The sequence below is a fragment of the Neovison vison genome, chromosome 3, assembly GCF_020171115.1.
Source record: "Neovison vison isolate M4711 chromosome 3, ASM_NN_V1, whole genome shotgun sequence".
In the NCBI taxonomy this organism is placed as follows: Eukaryota; Metazoa; Chordata; class Mammalia; order Carnivora; family Mustelidae; genus Neogale; species Neogale vison.
In genome coordinates, this window is record NC_058093.1 from 14038396 (window position 1) to 14066335 (window position 27940).

General features: G+C 43.8%; 1 protein-coding gene across 1 annotated transcript in view; it reads left to right on the top strand.

Moving 5' to 3' along the window:
* Positions 1 to 27940, top strand: part of KIAA2012 (KIAA2012 ortholog) — a 100300-nt gene that overhangs the window by 62789 nt on the left and 9571 nt on the right. Inside the window, exons 14-18 of the mRNA XM_044241325.1 lie at positions 2716 to 2853; positions 11411 to 11483; positions 22680 to 22770; positions 24718 to 24874; positions 26781 to 26895. Coding sequence (XP_044097260.1) covers positions 2716 to 2853; positions 11411 to 11483; positions 22680 to 22770; positions 24718 to 24874; positions 26781 to 26895 — 574 coding nt within the window. The remainder of the gene's footprint in view (positions 1 to 2715; positions 2854 to 11410; positions 11484 to 22679; positions 22771 to 24717; positions 24875 to 26780; positions 26896 to 27940) is intronic.

The following is a 27940-nucleotide window of genomic DNA, read 5'->3' on the forward strand; positions in this document are numbered from 1 at the left end:
CCATCAAGCTAAAATTCATGGCCCCTAAAGTTAAGGAGATGAACCATACAATCAAAAGAATTGTTTTATCAAAAGATTTATAGGCTGGGGGGCACCTGGGTAGTTCCGTTGGTTAAGTGTCAGACTCTTGATCTCAGCCCAGGTCTTGATCTCAGGGTCGTGAGTTCAAGCCCCATGTTGGGCTCCATGCTGGGTATGGAGCCTACTTAAGAAAAACAAAAAACAAAAAAAAACGTTTTACAGGTCAGTTGATATGGAGAGATTTTCCCAAAGCCTCTCAACTCCCTACTCTTCAGTCTGAGTCCCACATCAGGAGTTAATTCTAGCCATTGGAACTGGTTGTGACTATGCTTTCGTCCCCTGGGCTAACACAAAATCTTCTCCTGAGGTAATGGAGAACTTTCCCTCAAATCAGTATCGTCTGATTTCTATTATCGCACCCAGTGATTTCATGTGTGATTTTGGAAGCTAGGAAGCTTCAAAATTTTTGTCTGATTCTAGCTTGGACCAAATGTTTTCATTTGTTCTAGAAACAGGGAGGGGCTCTCTTACTCCAAGGAGCTAATCAGATATATGACTGAGATGACAAAAAATTGGATATGTGTTTGTCCAGAAAAGTCTTTATCTATAGCCACATTTCAAAACAAAGGAAATGGGCGGAGGTATTCATCAAAATGATGGCTCTTTGTGGGGACCCAACTGCTAATTCATCATTAATATTTTAAAATAAATGTTATAGGAGGGGGAGTTTATAATGGCCCAGAGAGACATCGGAGATCTAAAAAATATGGAAATGATCAAATCCACACCCACGGTGATCTCATGGCATACTAGTGACCCCAACAAATCAGCCCTGAAAAATAACAGATAACTTTCCTCTTTGGAACTGAGGAGCCCGTGCTACGCGGAGGACAGGCTCTGGAGGTCAGCCCATACTTCTGGTCGAGCCGTCTTCACTGGCCTTCCCCGTGGTAACTGAATCCCGCAACACAAAGCTTGCCCCAATGTGATTGTTACTCTTTTGTTCAGCACATACCTGTCAAGTATGTACTGTTTCCAGACTCAGTGCCTCAGAACAGCACAGTCCCGGGTCCTGCCCTCATGGAGCTTACAGTGGGCGGAGAGGCGAGTCAGCCGTCCTGCAGGGCCATCCTTGGGGACCACAGGGGACGTGCTCCGTGCTGTGGGTGAAAGGCCCAGATGAGCCAGGCCTGAAGGAGGAGGAGGAGTTAGGAGGGAGGCATGTGTTCCCGTGAAAGGGAAGGCCATTGCTCCAGAAACGAAAAGGTCAGTGTTGGCGGCAGCTCTTTGCACTTGCTGTTCCTGCAGAGTACAGTGAGGTAAACCGTTCCTGCAGAGAGCCCCACAGAACCTGCCCTGGCCTTCTTCAGAGCTTTGCTCAAACGTCACTTTTTTTTTTTTTTTTAAAGATTTTATTTATTTGCAAGAGAGAGAGAACATAAGTAAGCAAAGGGGCAGGCAGAGGGAAAGGGAGAAGCAGGCTCTCCACTGAGCAGAGAGCTGGATGCGGGACTCGATGCCCGGACCCCAGAATCACGACCCGAGCCAATGGCAGATGCTTAACTGACTGAGCCACCTGGGTGTCCCTCAAGCATCACCTTCTTCTAGAACCTTCTCTGAGTGCTCTGCTTAAAACTGCTGCCTCAACTGCCATCCCCAGCTCCTCCTTACTCCCCTCTCTGCTTTATTTTTCTTCATATCACAAATCACTGGCAAACATAACCGGTGTTCTCCTTGCTTCTTATCTCCTCCCTCCCAGTGGAATGTCTGCCGTTTTCACAAGGGTGGAGACTTCTCTGTTTCTTGCACTGTCGTCTCTGCTCTGCGGCGCATAGAAAAGGCACTCGACAAATATTAGTTGAATGACAGAATAAGGCAGAAGAGATGGTCCAGGGCCATCTCTTACCAAGCAAAAGGGTCTTCCAAGTGAGTTGGCCTTCATGCTGAGGGCAAAGGCCTTTTTGTGTTGTAAGCAGAGGAGAAGACTGGTGTGGTCCACTTTGCGTCTTGGAAGATCACCCAGCTTGCACTGTGGAGCAGGGGCTGAAAGCAACTTCAGATCGAACTTTGCTGTGCTCTGAATCATGACATCATTTGCCTGTGGTGGTAACAGGAGGGAGCACAGCCCAGGAAATTAAAGAGGCCCCAAGGGCCTCCCATTCTTCCTTCCCTCTTGCTAGACGCATTGAAATCACTCTTCCTAACATAGCAGCTACATTTTAAGCTTGCAAATAGACTGGAATCTTGCTATAATCTTATCTGCAAGGTGGATTTGATAAACCAGGCAAGCATTAAAAAGATCTCATTAAGAAAGGAGCCTGGGGCAGATGGTGATTTTCCCTCCGCCATTTACCCGCTATAACTCCCAGAGCCTCTAGGGCCTCATCTGGGAAATGGGAATAACAGGAACAGGGTTGTTGTGAGGACTGAATAAAACGACTACAACCCCCAAACACAGGAAGGTCCTTTTTGCTCCTTTCCCATTATACTGACCCCAGCTACGAATTAATAACCAGTCTTGGATTATCCTCTATACATCTGGGTCCCCTGTGGCTTCGATGGCAAAAATAGGTGTTATGCCTAGTGTTCCAACGATGAAAAATTACTTTCTATAAATATTTGGGGATTTAGACTAGCTCTTGTCGCACTGTATATCATTCCTATGAAAGTTGGGCTTTCTGCTTCTCTTCACAGGGAGCCCAGCAGTCCTTGGAGGCAGCAGCTCAGAAGACAGGAGAGCCTCAAAGTTGTATAAATAAAGGGCTGATATGTTCAAACAGAACAGAATTTTACACGCGCAAGCTGCACATCGACATGACGCCGTTCCTGAAGGTGATCTCACACTGAGAAGACGAGGGGTTTTAGAGACATGTACACAGGCATTCCAGTTAATACATTTCTGCATGGTACAAAAACAGCTTCAGAAGTCCCTCAGAGTTCCTGCTTTATCAGAAGGGACAGAAAATAGGCAGTTTGTAGCGGATGAAGGAAGAACAAATTAGGACAGTAATCGCAGCCAGCCATCGGGGACAAATCAGTTGGGTGTCTGCTTTGGGTGGTGGGGGACAGAGAAAAGAGAGGAGAAAGGACAACCTTGAACTACCTCATAAAACAAGCAAATACAATTCATTTTTTTTTCTTGACGGTAGCTAAAATAATTGTTACTCTTGTATCACCGTAACTGAGTGGAGCTGGTTTTCTGACCGGAGGAGAAGACTGATTCTTGGTAACTATTTGCAAGTCACCTGTGTATCTTCTTTGAATGTCTGAACTTCTTTTCTGTTGTCTAAGGGTTCATTATTCTCCTAAGCACAGCTTCAGATCTAGTTAAGGGTCCTGAGCGTTCCTGCGGTGGGATGTCATTTGCCCACCACTGCAATAGTCTCTCTGTCCCCGGCATGTGACACGGGGCCTGGCACTGCAAGGCGCTCACTGATGGCCCCATAAATGGGCCCCCTTCTAATCCAGCAGCCCCCTGGCTTGGGGTCCTCTTCTCACCCATTCTTTGTCCCCTAAAAGCTGAATGAACTGGAAATAAGTGATCAGGGAGTAAAAGAAAACTAATCAGGAACCAAGCAGGCAAGACTTGGCATGAAAGGATCTCCAGTCCTTTGTACAACCCTATTAGAGCAACATCCCAGGCCCTAAATAAGGAGTGACTAGGAGAGGTGCCTGGGTGGCTCAATTGGTGAAGCATCTGCCTTTGGCTCAGGCCTTGATCCCAGGGTCCTGGGATTGAGTCTCACACTGGGCTTCTTGTTCCCTTTGTCTGCTGCTCCCCCTACATGTGCTTCCTCTCTCTCTCTCTCTTTCCCGGGCACATAAATAAATAAGATCTATCAAAAAAAAAATTTTTTTTTTAATAAGATATATTTTTTAAAAAAAGAAGTGACCAGGAAAGAGAGAAACAGAAGAAAAGAAATCAGATCCCTGCAGGTTCGTGATGGTGGCACTAGCTAATGCTGTAAAGGTCAGAGGCTTGGGAGGTCATGAGGGTCACCCCCTCACCTCAGGGAATCCGGAGTTCTCAGGTTACATCTTCTCTCGGCCACTCCAGTCCCAGCCCAGCAGTGTGGGGCTTCCGTGAAGAGTCGTGTGTCTTTCCCCAGTCTGTCTCACTCCATGGCTGGGCTCTGCATTCCTCAGTTTCCTTTTGGTTAGGGTCTCTCCCCATGTGACAACAGGATCACTGACTTCTCTTTTCTAGATCATTCTGGTACTGAATCTCATTGGCCCGACTTGGGTCACATCCCCATGCCCAGATGAATCAGTCTGGTCAGGAAATTGAAATACACTAATTGGCCCAGCCCAAAGTCACAGGCACCAAGAATAGGGATGGGAGCAATGTCTCAAAAAGGAAAAAGAGGATCCTTATAACCCTAATAAGAGAGAATTATTCTGGACAGGACACAAATTTTTTTTTTTTTTTTTTTTTTGCTGCAAGTATTCAAAACAATGAGTTTAATTCATTACATATTATATTAGTTTGCCAGGGCCACCAAACAAAGTTCCACAGACTGGGTGGCTTAATGGAAATGTATTTCCTCACAATTCTGGAAGCCAAAAGTCTGAGATCTAGGTGTTGGAAGGGTTGGTTTCTCCTGAGGCCTTTCTCCTTGGCTTGTAGATAGCCATCTTCTCCCTTGTCTTCACATGGTCTTCCCTCTGCACATGTTTGTGTTCTAATCACCTCCTCTTATGAGACACCGGTCACGTTGGATTAGACCCCACGCCAATGATGAGCTCACTTTATTTTAAGTTTTTAAAGACTGTACCTCCGAGGACAGTCACGTTCTGAGGTACTTGTGGTGGGCTTCAATATATTAATTTTGGAGGAATACCATTCACTCTAAAATACTTATGAAACAATCCTTTTTTTTCTTAGCATCTGCTTAGTTCTCCCCTTAGGGCCTGTAGAATCATGGTTAGTACTTCCTGGGATATCATCAACATCATCACTACTCACTCATTGAATGTGTCTGGCCCTTTCTGGGCATTTGGAATACATCAGCAAACAAAAGAGACCAGGATCCTTGTCCTGTCCTAGGCAACATGTATAGTATGTCCAAAGGTGATAATTACTATGGAAATGAGATAGATATATTTATGGAGCATCCAGAAACTGCAGAATTGAGAGTGTAGAATTTTACAGTAATTTTTGTGTGTGTGTAGTGTCCACAATGCTTTTGAGTTATGCTTTCTGTTCAGCAGTGTCGGCGCCGTGTTACAGAGGGAAAGCATTGTCATCCCGGAGGCCCACTTTCCAGTCCACCCTTTCCAAGGCTCACAGAAACTGTAACTCGGCCTCCTTCCGCAGGGGACCCGCAGAGCACGCAGGAGGCTTTCTGCCTCCCAGGCTGTCCTTCCCCAAAAGATCATGCCTTTTCTTGGGAATGTTCAGTGTTAAAAGCTCTCCTTCGGTAAACCTTCCCCTACGTGGCATGGTAGCTCCTGGATTCTTAGGAAATCCTTAAATATTGCAGGAAAGGACAGATCTTAGATCTTGTGTAGAAAAGGATGGTGAATTCAAATAGAGAAAGTCCTGTCCTCAGCATCTGGAGCTTAACAGAAACCAGCTCACTCTACACATGTCATTTGTACATTTCCTGCCTATCCACAGGGCATTTCATTCATTTTTCTTCTTCCTGGTGCGTGTAGGGAGCACTGAACATTTCAGGGTTTGAGAGTAAGAGATAAAAATATTGAGGCAGAAAAGGGGAATGGAAAGAGATGTAAATAATCATAATTGCTAACATTAGCGAGCACTTACTCTATGCCAGACCCTGTTCTAATGCAAGAACTCATTTAATTCACAAAACGAACCCGAGAAATAGGTAACATTATCCCATCTGACAGATGACAAATCTAAGGCATTGAGAGGTTAAGTAACTCCCCAAATGTCCTACAGTTAGTAAATGACAGACACAAAGACAGCCTAGCTCCACAGCCCATGTTTTCAACCATCTTCCTTAAAGCCTCACTGCAAACCTCAAATGAGTGACCTTGTAACACTTCTGGGACTGTGCTTGCTCTTTAGTAAAATGGAAATAGTAATACTGGGACGTCCATAGTTGCCCCTCAACAGTGAGGCAGGAATTACATGAAATAATAATCTTGAAAGAATGTCCACACCTACAGAAGATTCATAAAGGAGAAAAAAACCCGAACATTCCTCGATTCCTACTTAGGGCCAGGTCCATGTTAGAACTTTATTTAATCCCCCCCGCCCCCGCCCCCACTTCCTGGTGAGTGTGTGGATCTCCCCTGTGCAGACGAGGAACCTGGGCTGGTAAAATGAGCGAGTGATTGGTGACGTGAGGCCAGCAGAGGGCGCCAGGAGCTAAAGCCACAAAACCAGCAATACCTGGTCTTGACAAGGTCAGTCTACTCTTTTCCTGCCAAGAACTCAATGGTACATCTTTGTTTCAACTTTAGAACCTAGGAGAGGAGCAGAGAATTAATAATATACTTAAATCTTAACACAAGATACCTTATGATTTTCAAAAATCAGTTTTCTTTATTAAAGAAAATGTGTGGGATATTTATAATACACAAGAAAAGTACTACCTTGAGGTTGAAACTCTTAAATAAGATACTGAATTTCTTTCTTTTTCTTTTCTTTTCTTTCTTTTTTTTTTTTTTAAGATTTTATTTACTGGGGTGCCTGGGTGGCACAGTGGGTTAAGCCTCTGCCTTCAGTTCAGGTCATGATCTCAGGGTCCTGGGATGGAGCCCCACATCAGGCTCTCTGTTCAGCAGGGAGCCAGCTTCCCCTCTCTCTGCCTGCCTCTCTGCCTACTTGTGATCTCTGTCCGTCAATTTAAAAAAAATTTTTTTTTAATTTTATTTAGTTATGTGTCAGAGAGAGAACATACACAAGGAGAGGGACAGGCAGAGGGAGAAGCAGCCTCCCTGTTGACCACAGAGCCCAATGCAGGACTTGATCCCAGCACCCTGGGACCATGACCTGAGCTGAAGACTCACATTCAAGGACTGAGCCACCCAGGCATCCCTCTTTCCCCCCCACCCCAAAATTTCCTTTATTTATTTAATTTATTTTGAGAGCGATAGAGAGAGAGCAAGCACGAGCAGAGGCAGAAGAGGGAGAAGCAACTCCCTGCTTAGCAGGAGCCCGATGTGGGACTCGATCCCAGGAGCTTGGGATCACAACCCAAGCTGAAGGCAGACTCTTAACAGAATGAGCCCCCGCAGGCGCCCTTGGATAGATTTTCTTCCGTTATTAAGAAGCTGTTGAAATTAGTCATTTAGATGCATGTACTGTGGTATGTTACACAGAATTTCCAAATGTAGTTTCCTAAATACTGTACGGGAAGAAGCCCGTACAGTATTATTACTACTCCCATTTCCCAGATGGGGAGAGTGAGGGGCAGAGGGGAGGTCGTGAGCTGGCTGCTGGCGCACCGGCTCCGCACGCTGACGCCGGCATCCCACGCTCCTCCATTCTCCCGGAGCCGCTCAGGAAAGCCTGCACTGGGCCTCGAAGTCCCGTGCTCAGAGAGGGCGCTGCACGCAGGGGTAGTGGGCAAGACGAGTGGAAGATTCTCCAACAAGAGAGGAGAACTGCAGGCCACCTGGCCCGGCCCCTGTCCGCGGAGGAAACTGAGGCTTGGGGTTTAAGTCAGCGGCGTGCTCTGTAAGGCAGGAAGCGTAGGAGTAGGGCCTCGGGGTGGTCTGACCGCAGGACCCGCGCCCCAGCCGCTCGGGCAGCTGCGTCTCTGGTCTGGGTTCGGTGCTGCACTTTGGGTTTACGAAGCATTTGTTCCTGTCCCCACCCACCCCAGCCCAGGGATACCCCCTGCCGCGGGGGCTCGTTCTAAACACAGCTCAGCCCTCTCACGGGTTTGCTTGAAGTTTCTTAACCACGTCCCCATGGGCCTTCTGGCTAAATCCTGGGATCAAAGATGTATTTCTTTTATAAATAGAAAAATAGAACAAATCCATTCTTTTTTTTTTTTAACTCCATCCTGCAGCCTGCAAGGGCTGGCCCGTACCTCATTCAGCTGTCCACGCTCGGCAGCCACACCACACTACCCCCTGACCAGCACCGGCTGCTTCCTCCACCGGGAACCCCCCTATCTCCCCGTCCCTGCAAGATTCAGCGCCCTGTGCCCTGGCAAACAAGCCTTCCCCGGACTAACTCAGCTTTGCGTCCTGGGGGGTCCTGCGGAAACCTGTCGTGATCTCTCACAAGTACCACAGCATCACAGTCCTGAGTTATATGTCGTTTCTCCACAAGCCAGGGGCTCTGTGCTCCCAGGGCCTCGGGCAGGTCCAGGCACACAGCCCCCAGCAGTGCTCATGGGCTGAATGAAGGGATGGAGAGCAAACGACTTGGCCAGAATAACCAAGTGGGATGATGGAATTTTCAGTCCTTCGGTTTGTTTCACTCACTCACCGGGGTGTTAGGAGCTTTGATCACTCAGTTTAGTCATTGCATTGGTAATTCATACTAAAAATGACAAATTGCATTTTATTTGCTTTAGACTTTTTTTTTTAAGATTTTATTTATTTGAGAAGGAGTGAGAACACAGGGAGAGTGAGAGAAAGAAGCAAACTCCACCTGAACAGAGAGCAGGAAGCAGAGCTCGAACCCAGGACCCTGAGATCATGACCTGAGCTGAAGACAGACGCTCAACCCTCTGAGCCACCCAGGCACCCCGGTTTGGGTTTTTTAAAATTGATACAGTTGGCCTACAATGTCATGTTAGTAATATTTTTGTTTTTGTTTTAAGATTTTATTTATTTATTTGACAGAGAGAGACAGCTAGAGAGGGAACACAAGCAGGGGGAGTGGGAGAGGGAGAAGCAGGTTCTCTGCTGAGCAGGGACCCTGATGTGGGGCTTGATCCCAGAACCCCGGGATCATGACCTGAGCCGAAGGCAGATGCTTAACCACTGAGCCACCCAGGTGCCCAGTAGTTTTAGTTTTTTAATTCGGATTTTGAATTTGAAATATACTCAGATGGTCTTTGAAAACTTGAGTATGAAAGGGTATGTCTCTGAGCTATTCAGCTCCCCTCCCCTTGGGTTCCACTGTGGCTAGCTTCCTGTGTATCCTTCCTGACCTGTGGTACTCACGCATAAGCCCGTACACGTAGAAGAATACACAGACACATGTTTTATACATGCTTTAATATCATACACATTGTTCAGAGTCTTACATCTTTTTTCTTGATAGATCTTAGCGTTCTTCCTATGTTAATTCATAAAGAGATGCTTTTGCAGTTGCATAATATTGCATAGTGTGAATTACCATCATTTATTTGACTAGTCATCAATTGGTAGCACTTGCAGGTTGTTTCAAAACTGCTAAAGTAAATGACTTTAGGTATAAGTCATCTATCATGTGTGTTTATTTATCTAAAACATGATAGGGTTTGTTTGTTTTTTTTATAGTTTTCTGAGCAACAGACAGAATTTCAAATTCAGACTACTTCTTTTTCTAACCTGCCAGAAGGTTCTTTAAAAGTCCTCCCTCTGCCCCCAGCTCCCCATCCGTAAAATGAAAATATTTCTTGCCCTGAAGGCTCATAGCTACAGGTCCTTAAGACTGAAGGTTTGTCTTTCTTGTCTTTGAAATTCTCCCAAAGGAGCAAGCTTGTTTCTCCCTTTTAATCCAATTTCCTGTAGATTAAAAGGATTTATAAAGAGGAATTTGCCTTTCAGTTTATCTCTTTTCTACTCCTATAACTTAGCAGTTTACAGTGACTGAGGTGGGTTTTCCTGCTGTAATTTTTCAAAAAAAAAAAACCTTTTCCATTTATTTAGGGATGAATGCTTTTCACTGCACCAAAGCCAATCTGCTTTGTCTCCAAAATGAGAAATCCGAAAGAAAGAAAATCTCTGTGCTTGCTTCAGAAGCACATGTAATGAAATTGGAATGATACAGAGATTAGTACAAGGCCCACGTTGGTATAGAGATTACTAAAAAATTAATAATAATAAACTTAAAAAATAAATAAACACCTGGGTGGCTCAGATGGTTGGGCGGCTGCCTTCGGCTCAGGTCATGATCCCGGCGTCCTGGGATCGAGTCCCACATCGGGCTCCTTGCTTGGCGGGGAGCCTGCTTCTCCCTCTGCCTCTGCCTGCCACTCCGTCTGCCTGTGCTTGCTCTCGCTTCTCTATGTCAAATAAATAAATAAAATCTTTAAAAAAAAGAAAAAAAAAGCCAAAAAAGAAAATTGTTTACCTGCTCTAGCTCTATTTTTTAACATATTTATTTATGTATTTATTTATTTAATTATATAATCTTTATGCCCAGTGTGGCTTGAACTCACAACCCTGAGATCATAAGTCGCATGCTCTTCTAACTGAGCCAGCCAGGTGCCCCAGCTCCAGCTCCTTTATGTCAGACTGTCTCATCTGCTACCAACACGAAGCGAACAAGTGAGAAACACACAGGGTACAAAGCTATAGAGTAGAGAAAGAATGTAAAACAAATTAGCAGATAATTGTTTCTTCCCAAAGCAGCTTGGGCATTTGATAACAAATAATTTTTTTTTTTTTTTTTTTTTTTTTGGTCAGAGAGAGTGAGCACAGGCAGACAGAGTGGCAGGCAGAGGCAGAGGGAGAAGCAGGCTCCCTGCTGAGCAAGGAGCCTGATGTGGGACTCGATCCCAGGACGCTGGGATCATGACCTGAGCCAAAGGCAGCCATTTAACCAACTGAGCCACTCAGGCATCCTGATAACAAAGAATTCTAACTGCACAGCCAGTTAGGACCGCTGTCACGGAGATTTCTAGGTGGTGGATGGCACCAGTTTGTATGGTGAAACACCGTACAAGCTGATGTTTGAATGGTGAAACACTGGGAGAGAGAAGGAAGAAGGGATTAGATGTGATAAAGCCCCCAATCCGTGGTAATCCTGGAAACTCTACAAAAGGCCAATCTGACCCTTTTGCTTCCCCTCCTTAAACCCTCAGTACCTTCCATTTGTTCTCAAGACCAAAGCCCTTAATCTACCGTCAAGACCCACCCTTCCCATTCTTTCAGTGTCTGCCCTCATCACCCCGTCAAGTCCGTGGAGTACCTTGCTTTCTTCCCGAGTTGGACTTGGCGTGTGGCATTCTTCTCCTCGCCCCCCATTTAAGGCCAGGCATGGAGCCCCGTGCACATGGACAGGCAAGCCCCCCACAAGAGAAGTACAGCTGAGACCCCACAGGTGCTCAACCCTGCAGCTAAGCCCACCTGCCTCTTTAGCTTCCTTCCAGGGCCTGCTAGACTTCTTGGACACTGGAAGTTAAAATAGGCTGACAAAGAAGAAACACTAAGAAAATTTGGTTTCCTTTTACCAAAGGACATGGACCACAGGAGTGTTTGCCTTTATTTTGCCTTACATATTTTTTATTCTGTGTTAACCTCATAGGAAAATGGAGACGAGCTAGACGATCACGAAGAACCAGGAGAACCCCTCGGAGAGAATCATCAAGACGACCAAGGTAGAGACAGCTGGGTTGGGTTTTAAATCTTATCACAATAATTGTCTGATGAGGTTTGCACTGGTTCAAAGATGTTCATGCAGAATGACCCCTCCACTTCCTCTCAGGGCCGGAAGTCAGAAAACATGCCAAAATGCCGAGTTCAGTGTAGACCTACTGATGATTGCATGCTTTTATATCCTTGGGCTTACTGAAAGATTTCTGTCCTGCCAAGGGCAGCAGACTGATGACAGAGAATGGAGACTCTGAGGCATCAGGAACAGACTGTATGAGCCCCTCCCCAACTCTGATCCCCTTGCTTGCCCACGGGCTCAGATATGCGGGTGCAGGAGCTGAGATTCCCTGTCCAGAGGGTTAATACTCCAGCAGAGGTGGCGGCCAGTATCTTTAGAGACCCAGACCTTGCTGCCTACCTACCACCCTGGGTGGCCAGAGCTGTTCAAGTGTGACTCCTCCAAAAATGATAGTACATTTAATACTGATGATTCTAGGAAATATTGGGCCTAGAACTGGGCATTTTGGCATAGTTCATGTTCCTAGACCTGAGCTCAACTCTAAGCTCTTTGTGGGGGCACCCGTGTATCTGCGTGATGCTACGTTTGGAGAGCCCCAGGGAACAGGACTGTTCGCTATCTTCGTTGCATCTCGTGGGAGTGGAGACAGGTATGTGAGAGACTCTTGTGTTCCCACGGGGTAGACACAGTGCTGGCTGGAAAGAAGTGGTGGTTGTTGGCTCTACAAAGGCATCCAGCAGAGGGAGAAAATAGGGGCATATGCTCTGCTCCCAAAGCCAGGCAGCTCAGGACTGGGTCTCCATGCCCTGGGGGCTCCTCTTCCTACTTGGCCGGTCTGCTGGGGTGCCTTGCTTGGTTCCCATAAAGTGCTCTACACAGGCTAGCAGCAGCTCTGAGCAGCTGAGTGGAGAACGTGGCCTCTGCCGTAACCCTCTGTGCCTCAGTGTCCTTAACTGGGGCTGAAGACAGTACTCCCCACGTACTGCATGAGGCTGCATGAGGAGTAAATGAACTAATTCACACACAGTAGCCCTTTCACGAATATTAATCTTGACTTGGATATCATGATGATTAAGCGTCTACCCTCTCATGGCCACGGTTTGTCAACCTGTGAAATGAAACCACGACTCTTCCTGTCTCCTCTAGAACCCATGAGGTGAGGAAGACTGTGAAAACGCACTAGAGATAAATGCGCAAAGTCACGGATTTGGGATTTTACCCTACACTTGATATTTTTCTGTTTACGTATTTTACTATTTCTTTCAGTTGACATTCTAGACAAAAATAATTTTTATACTCATTTTGGAAGATTTCATTGCTAGGGCACCTGGGTCGCTCTGTCGGTTGGCTGTGTTGGGTCATGATCTCAGGGTCATGGGATTGAGCCCTACGTAGGGCTCCGAGCTGGGTGTGGAGCCTGCTTGAAATTCTCTCTCCCTCCTTCTCCCTCTGCCCGCCATCCCTCCTTGTGTGCTCTCTCTCTTTCTTTAAAAAAGAATTTTAGGGGCGCCCTAAATTTTAGGGTGGCTCAGGTCATGATCTCAGGGTCCTGCGATCAAGTCCCATGTCGGGTTCTCTGCTCAGCGGAGAGCCTGCTTCTCTCTCTCTCTCTCTCTCTGCCTGCCTCTCCACCTACTTGTGATGTCTCTCTGTCAAATAAATAAATAAATAAAAATCTTTTTTAAAAAAAAAGAATTTTAAAAAATTTTAAAAGATTTCATTTTATTGCTTCTGCATATCAGACAATAGAATATTATGGTTGCCCAATTTCTAGGTTTGATCAAGCTTTTAAGCAGAGTTTTTGCTAAAACAAGCCTCCTACCCCCTCCATTTTCAAAGCCGAGTGACAATAGCCAAGGAAACATGTTCCAGTCTTCAGACCTTTCTTATCATAAGTCACATATGTAGAATGTGAACACTGACGAGACTCCAAGATCTCGGCCGAGTGCAGGGGAGGTTTTAGGCAATGCAGAATAAGTCAGTCCAAACAGGCTTCCTGGCTCACGACAGAGCGACGGACTCTGGCTGAGTTCCGTAAAGGTTATCCAGACAGTCTTTAATGCAGTGAAATATCACTGCAGAAAATTAAAGAAGGCATTTGCCTGTCCTGAATGATAAATGCTAATGTTTAAAAAGGATTTCAAATCTTTGAAGGAAAACAAGACAGCACGCCAAGGAATTCTTTTTTTTAACTATTTAAAGAGCACTCTTCCCCTTCTAGGTCTTACATCTAATGGCCAGGATTTTTCTTCTACACTAAATTAAGGAGTGATTTTCATGCTTAAATTATGAGCAGTGGGTCAGTGCCATCTCCCCGGAGAATACCTTGGCTCCCAGATTTGGTGAGGTGACTGCATGCAGCTTTTCACCGGACAAACCAAAGAGGGTTCAGAAAATTGCTCATGTTAAATACAAAAGTTTCCTTTCTAACCTCTTTTCCCCAACCCCATGGCCCAAAGAAAGAATAAAAATTCAATTCTTGTTTATTTCCTAGGCCAACAGTTCTCAAACTTCAGGGTGTATCAGAACCCCCTGAGAGGCTGGTTAAAATAGATTTGGGGGCCCTGTCCCCAGAGTTTCCGATTCGATCTGGGTTGAGGTCATGGAATTTACAATTTTAGTAAATTCACTAGTGATGCTAATGGCGGTGGCACAGGGACCACACTTTGAGAATCACTGCCTTGGGCCTTGTTTCTAGAATTTATTTCTCTAAATTTAGCAACAATTTGATTTCATCTGTCCTTTCAAAAATAACGAGGATGGAAGGAGTAGGGGGTACTGTCTAGGCAGTGTCATAGTGATCAAAAGCACTGACAGCAAGTCTGATTCTCTGGGTTCGGGTCCTGGTTTCCCCACTTACTAACTCCAGGTCCTGGAGTATACTACTGAACTCTGGGCATCTTCTTCTTCATCTGTAAAATGTAGGTACTAATACTGCTTATCTCATAAGGTGACAGAGAGATAAAGGAGTTAATACGTGCAACATATACCAGTATCTGGCATACAGTAAGTGCTCACTAAAGGCTAACTCTTCGTGTATTTCTTGAAAACCTTAATTTAGTAGCCATAAGTTGCACCTTGTCAGGAGAGGCTGGTGCTAAGTTGATAACATGATGATTACTTTCTAGATCAGTCTCAGTGATGGTGGAGGGCGGGGCTTGATCTCGGGGGACTGATGGAGTCAGTCCTCTGTGTAAGTCCTTCTTTTACTTAAGGCCGAGTGTGGGCCGCAGACCTAGTCTGAACGAGGCAGTCTTACCAGCCTCCGCATTCTGTGAGTGTCTCTGGAGCGTTCTCCAACGTTAGTGACGTAACCCCTTCAAGTGCGGCAGAACTTAATATTTTCTTATGGGTGGGAGCTTTGGGGAGCCCTGCATGAGGTACAGAGGATCCCTAATGAGGAGCCTAAAACAATGGGGAGAAAAGTCGAAACACGTGTCTCACAGAAACCTTTAGAAATCAGTGAGCCACTTCTATTCTGCAATGGGAAACAGAGGCTCAGAGCTTTATTCAAGAGACGGATGTGTAATAGTTAGGATATTGATTCTAACAAAGGCCAAGATAAAATGACTTCAAATAAGATGGAAGGTTTATTTCTCCCTTGTGGAAAAGTCCAGCCCAGCAGGGAAGGCATAGGACAGCTCGGCCCCCATTCCTTTTCTCTGCAATACCGTTTGCTATTACCCTTCTCTACCTGGTCAGAGCTGGCTCAGCATGTCCTCACCCTCAGTGTCCTCTGTGTGTGTCCTCTGTGTCCTTCTGTCCTCACACAGAAGACATCAGTGTTGGGCCCACTGCTCCCTGCTGGGAGCCCAGTTCCCAGTGGCCCACCTAGCGACAAGGAGAGGTTTAAAAGCCTTTCTTCAGGGGCAGTTCCTGACTCCAGGCATAAAAAGCTCCAGAAGGAGCAAATCTAATGACTTCCCTGCCTGCACAAAGAAGTAAGGAGTAGCCAGTGTTGCAAAAATTTCTCTTAAAGCTATGGAAAAAATAAAGAGATCAGAAGTGTGTGCCCAGGAGTTGAGATGGTGCCGTGACCCCAGAACCTCCAGCCTGGAAAGTGGTATCCATTTGTGACTTGATGTCAGTCAGGGCTCCTTGCTCCTGATTCGCTCACTGTGAGGCCTACACAGTCACTATAGCCTGCCAGGCTCTGTGGTCTGGAGCCCCCGTATTGGGTTCAGAATAATCTGCTGCTTCTTAGCAGCGGGATGAACTACACACTCAGTTACATCTTTATTTTTTGCTCCTGGAAAGTATTTCAAAGTCCTTCCTGGTGGGAAGTGGTCCATCCTTAAGAATGTTTCTGGCTCATTCTGCTTAACTCAAAATGGAAACCCCAGGGAAGTCCCCAGAATCCCAGAACCCAGCTGTTGCCCCTTGATCCTGAAAATTCTCTTCACCTTCTAGGAAGTAAAGCTTATTTCTAACTTGAGACCCAAGTTCATCAAAGCCAAAAAGCAGGGGCGCCTGGGTGGCTGAGTCATTAAGCATCTGCCTTCAGATCAGGACATGATCACAGGGTGCTGGGATCGAGTCCTGCATTGGGGTCCCTGATCAGCGGGAAGCCTGCTTCTCCCTCTCCCACTCCCCTGCTTGTATTCCTTCTTTCGCAGTCTCTCTCTCTCTGTCAAATAAATAAATAAAATCTTAAAAAAAGAAAAGGGAAGTTGAAACTAGAGACAAGGACAACATAAGAAAGGAAATTTATAGACCAATCTCACTTATGATCAAAGATGCAAAACTCCTAAATAAAATATTAGCCAATCAAGTCCTTAAGCTTATATTTAAATATATAATGTTTTATGATATATGGTGTGTGTGTATATGTGTGTGTGTGTGTGTGTGTGTGTGTGTGTGTGTGTGTATCCCAGGAACTCAAAGATGGTCTAATATGGAAATTCACATCAAGAGATTAAAGAGAAAAACCTTAAGGTCATCTCACTGGATACAAAAGGAAAAATAAGTTTACGATATTCACCCACTCATGATTTAAAATGATCAAAATGGGAACAGAGGAAGACTTGCCAATTTTAATAAAGACTGTCTACCAAAAACCTGCAGTAAACATCCCACTTTAATGGTGGAAATTTAAAAGAATTCTCTCGAGACAAAGAACTAGGTAGGGTAAGGACGCCCTCTGTCATTGCTTCTATTTCAACATGGGGGTAGCACAGTAGGGAAACCAAAAGAAAGGAAAAAGACAGAAAGAAGGAAATGACAGTGTCATTATCCCCAGACAATAGAATTACTTACATGGAAAATCTGAGGGCCTCTCCGGACAAGTTATTAGAAGACAAAAATTCAGCAAGATTACTAAATATAGAACAATACATAAAACTCAATTGTGGAGAAACAATAGCATGTCAAAACATAAAGCACAATTTATAATGCAATGTTAGGATCATTGTTATCATGGAAAACCCCAACCATACACCAGGACGAACAGAACAGCACAAGAATCCCATGGGCCCAACTCCTGGCTGATACTGTCCACCCACATCCCCAACCCCTCCCTTCCATATTATTTTCAAACAAATTTTCCAGTCTTATATCATTTTACCCATACACCCTTGTGTATATATCTTTCTAAAAAACAAGAAAAGACATTTTGACATAACCCTAATATCACCATTGCACCTAAAAATTAGAACTATTCTTTAATATAATTGAATATTCTGTATTTTCAATGCCATAACTGTCTCATAATTATTATAATTGTTTCAGAGTTTGTTTGTTTGGAGTTGGTTGGTGTGGCCTTTACGTGGCCTTTAATTTCTAAGTTCCCTCCATTTCTTTTCCTTTACCCTCTTTTAGTTTATTTTTAAGAAATTGAGTCACTTGTCCTAAGGAGTTTCCCACAATCTAGATTTTGCTGTTGCTTCCTCATGGTGTAGTTTAATGTGTTTCTCTGTCTTCTCTATCCCCCTGTAACAAAAGTTAGTACTCAGGTCTAGAGACCTGGTCAGATTCAGATTTGGTTTTTCCCTTTAGCAAGACTGTTTCCTGGAAGGCATTGTGTTCTTCCATCAGGAAACAAACGTTTGCTTGATCCCGTCACAAGCCAACAGCTGCCGATCCATTCATTCACAGACGCTGCGAAACAGTGTTACTGACATTCTGTTGTTCCTTCTCCTTGTTGCTTGGCAAACTCCTCCCAAAAGAAACAAAACAACTTTTCCTCCTCCACTGCTTATCCATTGGTACAGTATATATAGGAAGGGAGGATAAATGTAATTTTTAAATATATATATGTATAGATAAATGTATATATATATATCCTACAAATAAATGAAAGAAGATGTGTGAGATTTGCTTGAAGAGATTACAAAATTTCATTAAATTAAAAGAGCCGAAAATAAATATAACATTTTGTATACTGCTGTATAGAATGTTCACAAATAGGAAAGTAACAATTCTCCCTAAATTAATCTGCAAATTCAGTGCAATTATGGTTTTTCTCAGTCCCCAGTTGGGTTTTTGGAAGAACATAAGTTGATCCCAAAATTCATAAAGGCGTCTAAAATAACCAATAAAATTTTGAAGAAAAACAGAGTCCAAATTCTAAAATATCAAAAATATTAAATATCAAAAACAACTTTAAGGCCTTATGATATTGGCTTAGGGTCAGACAGAAGAAAATAAAGAATCCAGAAATAAATGTATCCACATATGGAAACACTATATGGCAAAAGTATAAAGAATGAAATATATATATGTGTGTGTGTGTATATGTATAAATATATATATATACTATATAACTATTTTTCAGTGTATAATTTTGAAATAACTGGTTATCCAATTTTAAAGCCTTTACCTCACAAAATATCAGGTATAATTTTGGAAAAAAGCAAAAAATAATTTTTTTAAGATTTTATTTTTAAGTATTCTCTATACCCAGCATGGTATTAGAACTCACAGCCCCAAGATCAAGAGTCTCATGCTCTTCCAACTGAGCCAGCTAGGCACCCCTGAAAAAGCCAAAATTTAAAAATTTTTAGAAGATTTTAAATTTTTGAGAAGAAAATATAGAAGAATATCTTTATGAATTTGGGAAAGGAAAAAATTTGCTACCTATGATTCAAAACATAAACCATAGAGAAAACTATTGACAACCTTGGTTATATTAAAATTTAAAATTTTTGACAAGACAGCAAAAACAAAGTTAAAAGGTAAGTCACAGCGGTGTGCAACTCTTGATATCAGGTTGTAAGTTTGAGCCCCGTGTTGGGTATAGAGTTTACCAAAATAAATAAATAAATAAAAGCTTGAGAGGGGGGAAAAAGACAAATCATAGACAAAAAGACAATATCAGCAGTGCATAAAACCAACAAGGCATTAATATCCAAAATGCAGCAAGAACTGCTACAAATAGAGAAGGAAAAGACAATCAACCCAAATAAAATATGGCTAAAAGATATGAACAGACAATTAACAGAAGAGGAAGCCTAAGTAAATGGCTGTGTAAAAAAAGTCAACTTTACAGCTAATCAAGATAATTCTAATTCAAACAAAAAACAAAAACAAGAAAAGTCATTATATATGTATGTATATACACATACATATGCATATTGTGGACTTTTACATTTTGGCTAATCTGATATATAATCTATATATGATATATATAATCTCTATATATAATCTGATATATATTTTATATAATCTACAATCTATATATAATCTATATATCTATGTACAGATATGGATTTGTTTATTTTGGGGTTTTTTTTTAAAGATTTTATTTATTTGAGGGGCGCCTGGGTGGCTCAATGGCTTAAGCCTCTGCCTTGGCCTCAGGTCATGATCTCAGGGTCCTGGAATGGAGCCCCGAATCGTGCTCTCTGCTCAGCAGGGAACCTGCTTCCTCCTCTCTCTCTCTCTGCCTGCCTCTCTGCCTACTTGTGTATCTCTCTCTTTGTCAAATAAAATCTTTTTTTAAAAAAAAGATTTTATTTATTTGAAAGAAACGGCACAAAGCAAGGAGAGGCAAAGGGAGAAGAAGCAGACTCTCCCTTGAGCAGGAAGCCAACGGCTGGGCTGATCCCAGGACCCTGAGATCAAGACCTGAGCGGAAGGCAGGTGCTCAACCATTGGAGCCACCCAGGCTCCCCAGTGAAGGTCTTACTACCTGCTTCAGAGGAGAAGGGGCAGTGGTCAGAGAATCCTTCCCTCACGTGCTGTTCCTCAGATTCCTTCAGCTTGAAATATTTAATATGCAAAGGTTCCATATTTTGGGGTAGTGTGCTCCAATGACAAACACCAAATTTAAGAGAACGGTTACCACCAAGGAAAGAATGAAAGAAACGGGATTGAATTGGATACAAAAAAGTCTTGGACAGTATCTGAAATACTTTATTTCTTTAGAAAAAATGTGAATCGGGATATGGCAAAATGTTAACATTTCACAGAGCTGGGTGGTAAGGACATGGGTGTTCAGTGTTCGCTATTTTTTTCTACACTCTGCATTCGCAAAATACCTTACAGATTCTTGAAAAGCAGTTAAAAAAGTTGTACACTAGTCTCTTCCAATACTTCCTAAATATCAGGTTATATACTAGAGGTGGGGGTGGGGGTGGGGGCGGCGAGGAGCTCTTTTCTAGGGTCCCCCTCCCAGAACGGACCCGGCTGCAGTTCTCATCAACTTGGTGAAGTTATGCCCATGTAGGACTTTGGGGTTTGGTCAATACAAATGCGCCCTCTGCTGGTCCTATCGTGCCCTGTCCCAAAGTTCAAGAGAGCTGTGAGGAGCTGTGAATGTCTTCAGTGCGGTGGCTTTACTGAGCCAGCCACGTTGGGGGCAGGAAACCACCCCCCGGCAGCCCCCCTCCAGAGTTCCCCTTATCACAATTCTGTTAATGTTCCATATGATCCAAGACAAAATAAATTCCAAGGGACCACCCCGATCAACCTCCCCAATTTCCCCAAGCACCCTGTACATTAACAATTTTGTCCCCACTGCTAGATCGGGAAATTGATATGGGACACAATACATGCCACCCTTCAAGTTTAAGAATGACAGAAAAAAAAAGAAAACAAGTTTCAAAGACGCTCTGGGCTGGGAAAGAGTGAAGGTGTCACAGACAACTTTGAATGCTGAAAAATGGATTAACTGTAGTATTAAGGGTTGATGTTGGTAGGATGACAGGTGAATTTTTTCCTTTCCAATCTTTCCTTAAAGGTATAATTCCTATAAACAAAATTGAGGAAAAATAAATTCACAGAAGAATCTACTGCTCAAAGAGAAATAGAGACTGCATATTAGACTGCATAGACTCTTCCTTTTTAAAAGTTTTCTTTTATTTTTTGGTTTTGTTTTATTTTGTGTTAATATCCATCTTCCCTGATAAAATTTAAGCACCCCTATACTACTCCCCACTGTATTTCCAGTACCTAACACAATTCCTGGCATGTAGTAAATATCTAATAAGCATGTGACAAATGAAGGAAGTAAATGGCCATTTTCTCAGGATAAATCAGTACAAATTTTCTGGGGAACAATTTAGCAGAAAACACTGTGCCTTAAATACTTATATTCTTTAATAATCATAGATGTGAACAAAGAGTAGGTCTTTAAATAATCAAAAACATATCTTTCAAGGATATGTCATGTAAGTTCTTACTAATTATAAAAAATTTGGAACAATCTGAATTTTAAGTTACATTTGGTTAACTCAATTATGGTACATCTGTACAGTGAAATGTTATGCTATTATTACAGTCACTTTTAGGAATATTTAATTATAAGGGAAATTCTGATAACAAAAGTAAATTAAAATTATATATACTTTTAAAAATTCCATTAAAATGAGTATATATTATATATGCATGAAAGTGCATACACCAAAATATTTGCAATAATTGTATGTGAGTAGAGTGATCATGGGTGAGGTTTTTTTGGTTCTTGTTTATTTCTACCAAGTGCCAACCCTGTTTTAGGTATTTTATTTGTATTAGCATTTTTTCTTTATTGAGGGATAATTGACGTATGGTAACTTATACTTATTTAAATTTTACAAATAGGTAAGTTTCTTAAAGTGTTAAATAATACTATTTATTTCTCCTGTAAAGATTTTAATGCAGCCAACTTCACTTTTTCTAGTTTTTCTTAGGTTTTTTTCTTTTTAATATTTTATTTATTTGTTTCAGAGAGAGAGAGAGAGAGAGATCACAAGCAGGCAGAGAGACAGGCAGAGAGGGAGGGGGAAGCAGGCTCCCCGCTGAGCAGAGAGCAGATGCGGGGCTCGATCCTAGGACTCTGGGATCATGACCTGAGCCGAAGGCAGAGGCCCAACCCACTGAGCCACCCAGCTAGTTTTTCTTAGGTTTTTAAAAAATATTTTATTTATTTATTTGAGACAGACTGAGAGAGAGAGAGAGAGAGAGAGGGAGAGTGTGCACACAAGCAGTGGGGAGGCAGCAGGAGAGGGAGAAGCCTGTTCCCCGCTGAGCAGGGAGACTGATGCAGGACTTGATCTCAGGACCCTGGGATCATGACCTGAGCCTGAAGGCAGATGCTAAAATAACTGAGCCACCACGTCTCCCCTAATCTTTCATTTTCAATGTTATAACCACACTGGGGTTTTAAGAAGAAATCTAAACACACAGAGCCCTCCTAGTCTAACATTATTTTTTTCTTCTGTTTTCTTTTAGAGCCCTTATTTATTTACATATGTATTTTATAGAGTTCTAACACACTATTCTATAGTTTATGTTTTTACTCTTTTATACCATATTTTCCATATTGCTTATCTTTTTAACCATAATTTTAAATGCCAAATTAATGCATCCTGGATTATTTCCCCAATCTCCCACTGTTGAGTTATTTTAATTTTTCATTATTAATAACAAAGTTATAACAACTTTGGAACCAAATCTTGTTCTTTTTAATTATTTCTTCATAATATATACCCAGGAGTGAGATTCCTGATCAAAGACGGGAACAGTTTTCTGGTTCTTGGTACATACTGTCCTATCACGTTCCCAAAGAGTCTACTAATGTAACGTCACTTGCTATGGGCCAGCACTGCTTTGTGCAGCATTTCCTTATTTTCTAGGTATAACATACTTCACTGTGCTAATCTACGTGTCGTTGACTACGAACCTAGCAGATGTTTCCCCATGTCTGGGATTGTTTTCTATCACCTCTTGTCCTTTGCATTAAGGATGCTCTTTGTCCTCACAGACCAGGAGCTGAGGAATATCATCCCTGACCCTCTAAGAGCTTCCCTGGCTGACCACATCCAGACCCCTGAGGCAGATACTGTCCGAAAGACGTAAGTGTTCAAAGTTGTAATGGCATGGACTGCTCCATTTTTGTTTCATTTTTCTTTGTTTGTTTTAAAGTCACTACTCTACATCCAACCCGGGGCTTGAACTCATGACCCCGGGCCCAAGAATTACATTCTCTACTGGCTGAGCTAGCCAAGCACCCCTCCTTTTTCTGTTTATAATTAATTTATTTTTTGTCTTTTCTAAGCATGAAGATTCTCAGGCTAGCTGCACACTCGAACATCTAGAATGATGGTCTCAGAAACGGAGTCTTGGGGAGGATTATACTGTGACATGCTTCCTCCTTCAACTGTGTTCTTTGGCTGGGTGGGTGAGGAGTGAAGTTTAACAGCATGGAAACCACTTCCTCCGTTTGTCTAAGTAGCTGAGATCTATGAACGGGCCTAGAAAGGAGGAGTCTGTCATCTCAGCCTTGGTTTCTCCTCCCAGCATTCGGTCGGCTCTGGGTAAAACAAATAGTACTTAATAATACTAACACAAGTAGCTAACACATAGAAAGTACTTCCTGTGCGCTCTCTGGGCTTATTCCAAGCTCACTGACCAAGGCTCGGCCTATAGCCCCCATCACTTGACCTAAGTCCCATCTGGCATTGGCAGCTGGAACTATAGCCTATTATGACCTCCCATGAGGTCAGTGACTTGAGAACCTACCCCTGCCTACCCCGTAAGGATTCTCTCCTGGGTCAAAAAGGCTTTATGCTCTCTACGAACAGAGGGAGGGAGGCACGCTATGGTGTGGAGGCAGCTACCTGGAAAATTCCAGTTTTTAGCTTTTATACCTCGGCTTTTTCCACCATGGATTCAAATGACTTATAGCAACCCCGTCGCCAAGAAAAAGGTGAGGTGACCAAATAAGAAAAAAAATTTTGAGCCAGAGGATTAAAAAAAAAAAAAGAATACCAATAACACTTCACAAAAGTCACTATAGTCCTTGTAACTAAAGATCAGACTTGCAGTTTTGAATAGAGATTCCTAAATGTGAAAGCAAAAAAAGAAAAAAAAAAAAGAAAGAAAGACCAACAGACAAGAAAGATAAGACGAAGAAGCAGCAGCAACACAGTCAGGTTTGTGGTTCTCATTTGCAGCGCACCTGTTCCTCGGGGGAAATCAATGTTTTCCTAGCATTAAATTCTAAAGGATAAATCTTCTGTGGGTTTTTATAGAGTGACATTGAAGGATTTAAAGACTCATATATTTACAGGAAATTCCATTTACCTCATTCAACAAATATTTCTCAAGTTTCCCCAGTAAGGCCCTGTACTAGCGCAGCACAGTGAATGTAATACTGATTTAGCTAGAAAATAAAATGCCCAGAACCAGCGCATTGTTGCCGTCTAAGAGATGGATTCTTGGGGAAGTAGCTGCTGCTGCCGCTTTCCTGAAACCCACGTGGCTATTTTTTAGGGGCCCTTTTGCCCAGAGAACATAAATCCGTTCTCCTCAAGGCAGAGAGTCAGTGACAGCAATCCTACAAGGGATCACACAGACACAGCACGTGACCTTTTGGTGGCCAGATCTGCTCAGGAATAGAATTCCAAAGGGCATAACAGAGTGGATGGATAGTGGCATGTTCGTGAGACAGTCTTTCTTAAAGGTCATTTATTTTCCGCTAAGCCTTTGATAGAAGATCTTTGGTTCGACCACCACGTGTCATTCAACCAAAAGCATAAATACACAACCCCAGAGAGGCAACCTATTTCTTCTGCGCTCTAAATTGAGGATTTAACCGAAGAGAATCCCAAAGGGAAGACCCCACTTGTTACTCTGCCTTCTTCAGGGCTGTGTTGAGGAAAAGAAGGTTAACCCAAGTGTGTAAAATATTCATGACAGCGCCGCAGAAATAGGGGCTCAGTGTTTGCCGACTCTTCCTCTTCCTTGTCCAGCAGAGTTTTCGATTCAGTCTGGTCCTGTTGTTTCATTCTTTCTTCAAGGGGCAGAGACTATGATGTACGCCGTCTGCCCAGGACACTCCCAGGACACGAGTCCCCAGACAGGCTGGGTCCTGTAGATGCCTCTCTTCTTCCAAGAGGATCAGAGGGGAGGACTGAAGCGAGACGGTTCGACCAGCAGGCTCTAGGCGGCATCAGCGTGAGTGTTAACATCCAGGAGCCTGGTCCAAAGCTTGCTCCCAGTGGGCTCCCATGTACAGTTGCGTAAGTGCTGACTCTGTACGGTGGGGACCGCAAAGGGACAAGTGAGAGCTGAAATCCAGTCTGTGGTTCACCCACCACGCCCTGCGTCCCCGCAATGGGCTTCATTCTCCCAAAGGATGGCGTGCCCATTTCTAATCCCTACAAAGGTACTAAAAGGAAACTTCAGTTACCTACACACCGCTGCTGGAGCCAGATGTGTGGAGTCTTTCTCTACATCAATCAGTCTCCAGCTCAAAGGACACCGACTGGGTGCCCCGTCGTTCAATGCTGACCCTGCCTGGAGTTTGCACAGCCCTCACAGGCGAAGGGCGCGGTCCCACGAGACTGCCCCCACTTCAGACACCAGTCACAAGTCCCAGGTTGTCACCGATACATGGAGGGTTCCCACAACCCCTTTCTCAGTTTTGATAATTCACTAGAATGGTTCACAAACCTCAGAAAGTCATTTCCTTGCTATAATTGATTTATTGCAAAGGATGTTTTAAAGATTTTATTGGTTTTTTGTCTTTTTTTAAGATTTTATTTATTTGAAAGAGAGAGGAGGAATGAGTGATCAGAGGGAGGGGTAGAGGGAGAGGGAGAAGCAGACTTCCCACTAAGCAGGGAGGCCGGCGTGGGGCTGGATCCCAGGACTCTGAGACCATGACCTGAGCCAAAGGCAGATGCTTAACCAACTGAGCCACCCAGATGCCCCCAACATTTTATTATTATTAAGTAATCCCTACACCCAACGCGGGGCTCGAACTTACAACCCCAATCTCAAGAGTTGCACACTCCACCAACTGAGCCAGCCAGGCGCCCCTTACAGAGGATATGTTAAGGGATACGTCTGAACAGCCACATAGAAAGGGTACATAGGCCAAGGTCCAGAAGAATCCCAAATGCGAGCGCTTCTGTCTCCAGGAGGTGAGGGTGTGTGCCCCCCTCCCTGCACGTGGATGTGTTCACCAACCCCGCAGCAAGCCACACTCGTTTGGTTCAGGTTTTACGGAGGCTTCATCGATACAGGCCTTGATCGATAAAAGCATTGATTAAAGCAAGCTAGCCTGTTCGTCCTCTGAGGTTGGCGGTATTGGGCTGAAAGTTCCAACCCTCTAATAACACGGTTGGTTCCCCTGGTAACCAGCACCCCCTCCTAAGGTGCTTTCTAAAATCAACTCATTAACACAATCTCAGGTGTGGTTGGAAAGAGTGGTGTTAATGAAAAGCAAAAGCCACTCTTTCCACATTTATGCTCTAGGAATTACAATGGCTTCAGGAGCTCCATGCCAGAGACTGGGGATGAAGACCAAATACGTATTTTATTATGTCAAAATATTACAGGCACTGAGTGCGTAGCCGCGTCCCAACTCTGCCATCCTCTCTTAGGAGGACTCTCCATGGTTGTCCCAGCCCATGGGGAAAGGTGAAGACTGACATGGTTGTGGTCATCTGCTTGAGAAACTTCTGGAAAGTTAGCAAATGATGCAACAGTGACTAAAGCTGGCTTTGATTTAAACTAAACAGTATTTGTAGCAATAGCAATCTATCAAAGTTAAAAATTGCTTCTCTTTGATCCAACTCTGTAGATCATGATTTAGCATCAAAAAAGGGGACAATCAGAAAGTGATTCTCTTCCTCCTTCCTCCTCTGGCATAGACCCAGCTGGGTTAAAGGAAAGGCTGAAGCTGAGCATCTCGGCACCAGCTTCATTCTAAGACTCCCTCTTCTGCTCCATGTGGAACCCACACAAAGCCCGTTCGAAGCCGTGCTGTTTTGGTCAACATGCTCTTCCTTTGACGGTTTTTTTCTTCCTTGTTTCCTGCACATCATGGTCCTTTTCCTTAATTTTTCACCTTTAGGAGATGGAGTTGATTGGCAAAGCCAAGAGAAAGAAAAGAACCAAGACAGACAAGTCCAAGGCGCCCAAGGGGAGGAGAGAAGGAAAGGTCCACAGGGAAGCAGAGGCCACTGTCGGTAAGGGGGAGTGTGCCCTTGACAAGCGACCCAGGAAAAGACACCTAGTGGGGGCTGGGAGGTGTCACAGAGAATCGGCATGAATCCAGTGGGACAAACTACCTGCTTTGAGTCTTTTGGATTATGTATGGTTAAGACACTGTTGCAGACTTACTTCATGTCAGTATCTTAGGAGAGAGAGAAGAGAGGAAACCAGGCTTGCCTTGAGACTTGCAACAAGAGAGGAAATAATAATAACAGCCCCTAGTTACTGAATACCCAATGTATTGAGAGCCCCGCACACGCGACATCATGAAATCCCCAGAACATCGCCCTTAAAGTAAGCATTATTATTATTATTTTTAAAGATTTTATTTATTTATTTGACAGACAGAGATCACAAGGAGGCAGAGAGGCAGGCAGAGAGAGAGAGGGAAGCAGGCTCCCCGCTGAGCAGAGAGCCCGATGCGGGGCTTGATCCCAGGACCCTGGGATCATGACCTGAGCCGAAGGCAGAGGCTTTAACCCATGGAGCCACCCAGGCGCCCCAGTAAGCATTATTATTATAAGGCGAAGTGGTTGAGGCTTGAGAGAGAGAGGGTGGCTTGCATTCGATCAAACAGACTGGACAGGAATTGGTGGACCCAGACTCGGAGCCTGACGTTTGATTCCAAGTACATGGTCTTACCGTGTCTCTGTGAACTGGTAACGATCATCATTTGAGAACGGGGCACCCCGCACCCCAGCTGCTGTTTTTCTTCTTGGTTCCCTGTGTTGCACCTTCCAAGGAATGTAGAATCCCATGTTTCTGAAGACTTTGGCTTAAAACTTAACACCCGCTCTTTCCTGGCCACATGATTGAGAAGACCCTCCAGGCACATCAAAGGCTGTCAGAAAGGAAGGGATTGGATTGTCTCCTGGGCCCAATCTATTTTTGAGATTTGCTTTTTAAAGTCTTGCTGACCTTACGTTGTTGTAGCCCATGACTTGGGTTGCACTGGCAGGACTGGGGAAAGGAAATACTTGTGGTCCCCAGAGGTGAACTGAGGAAGAGTTCTGAAAGGAT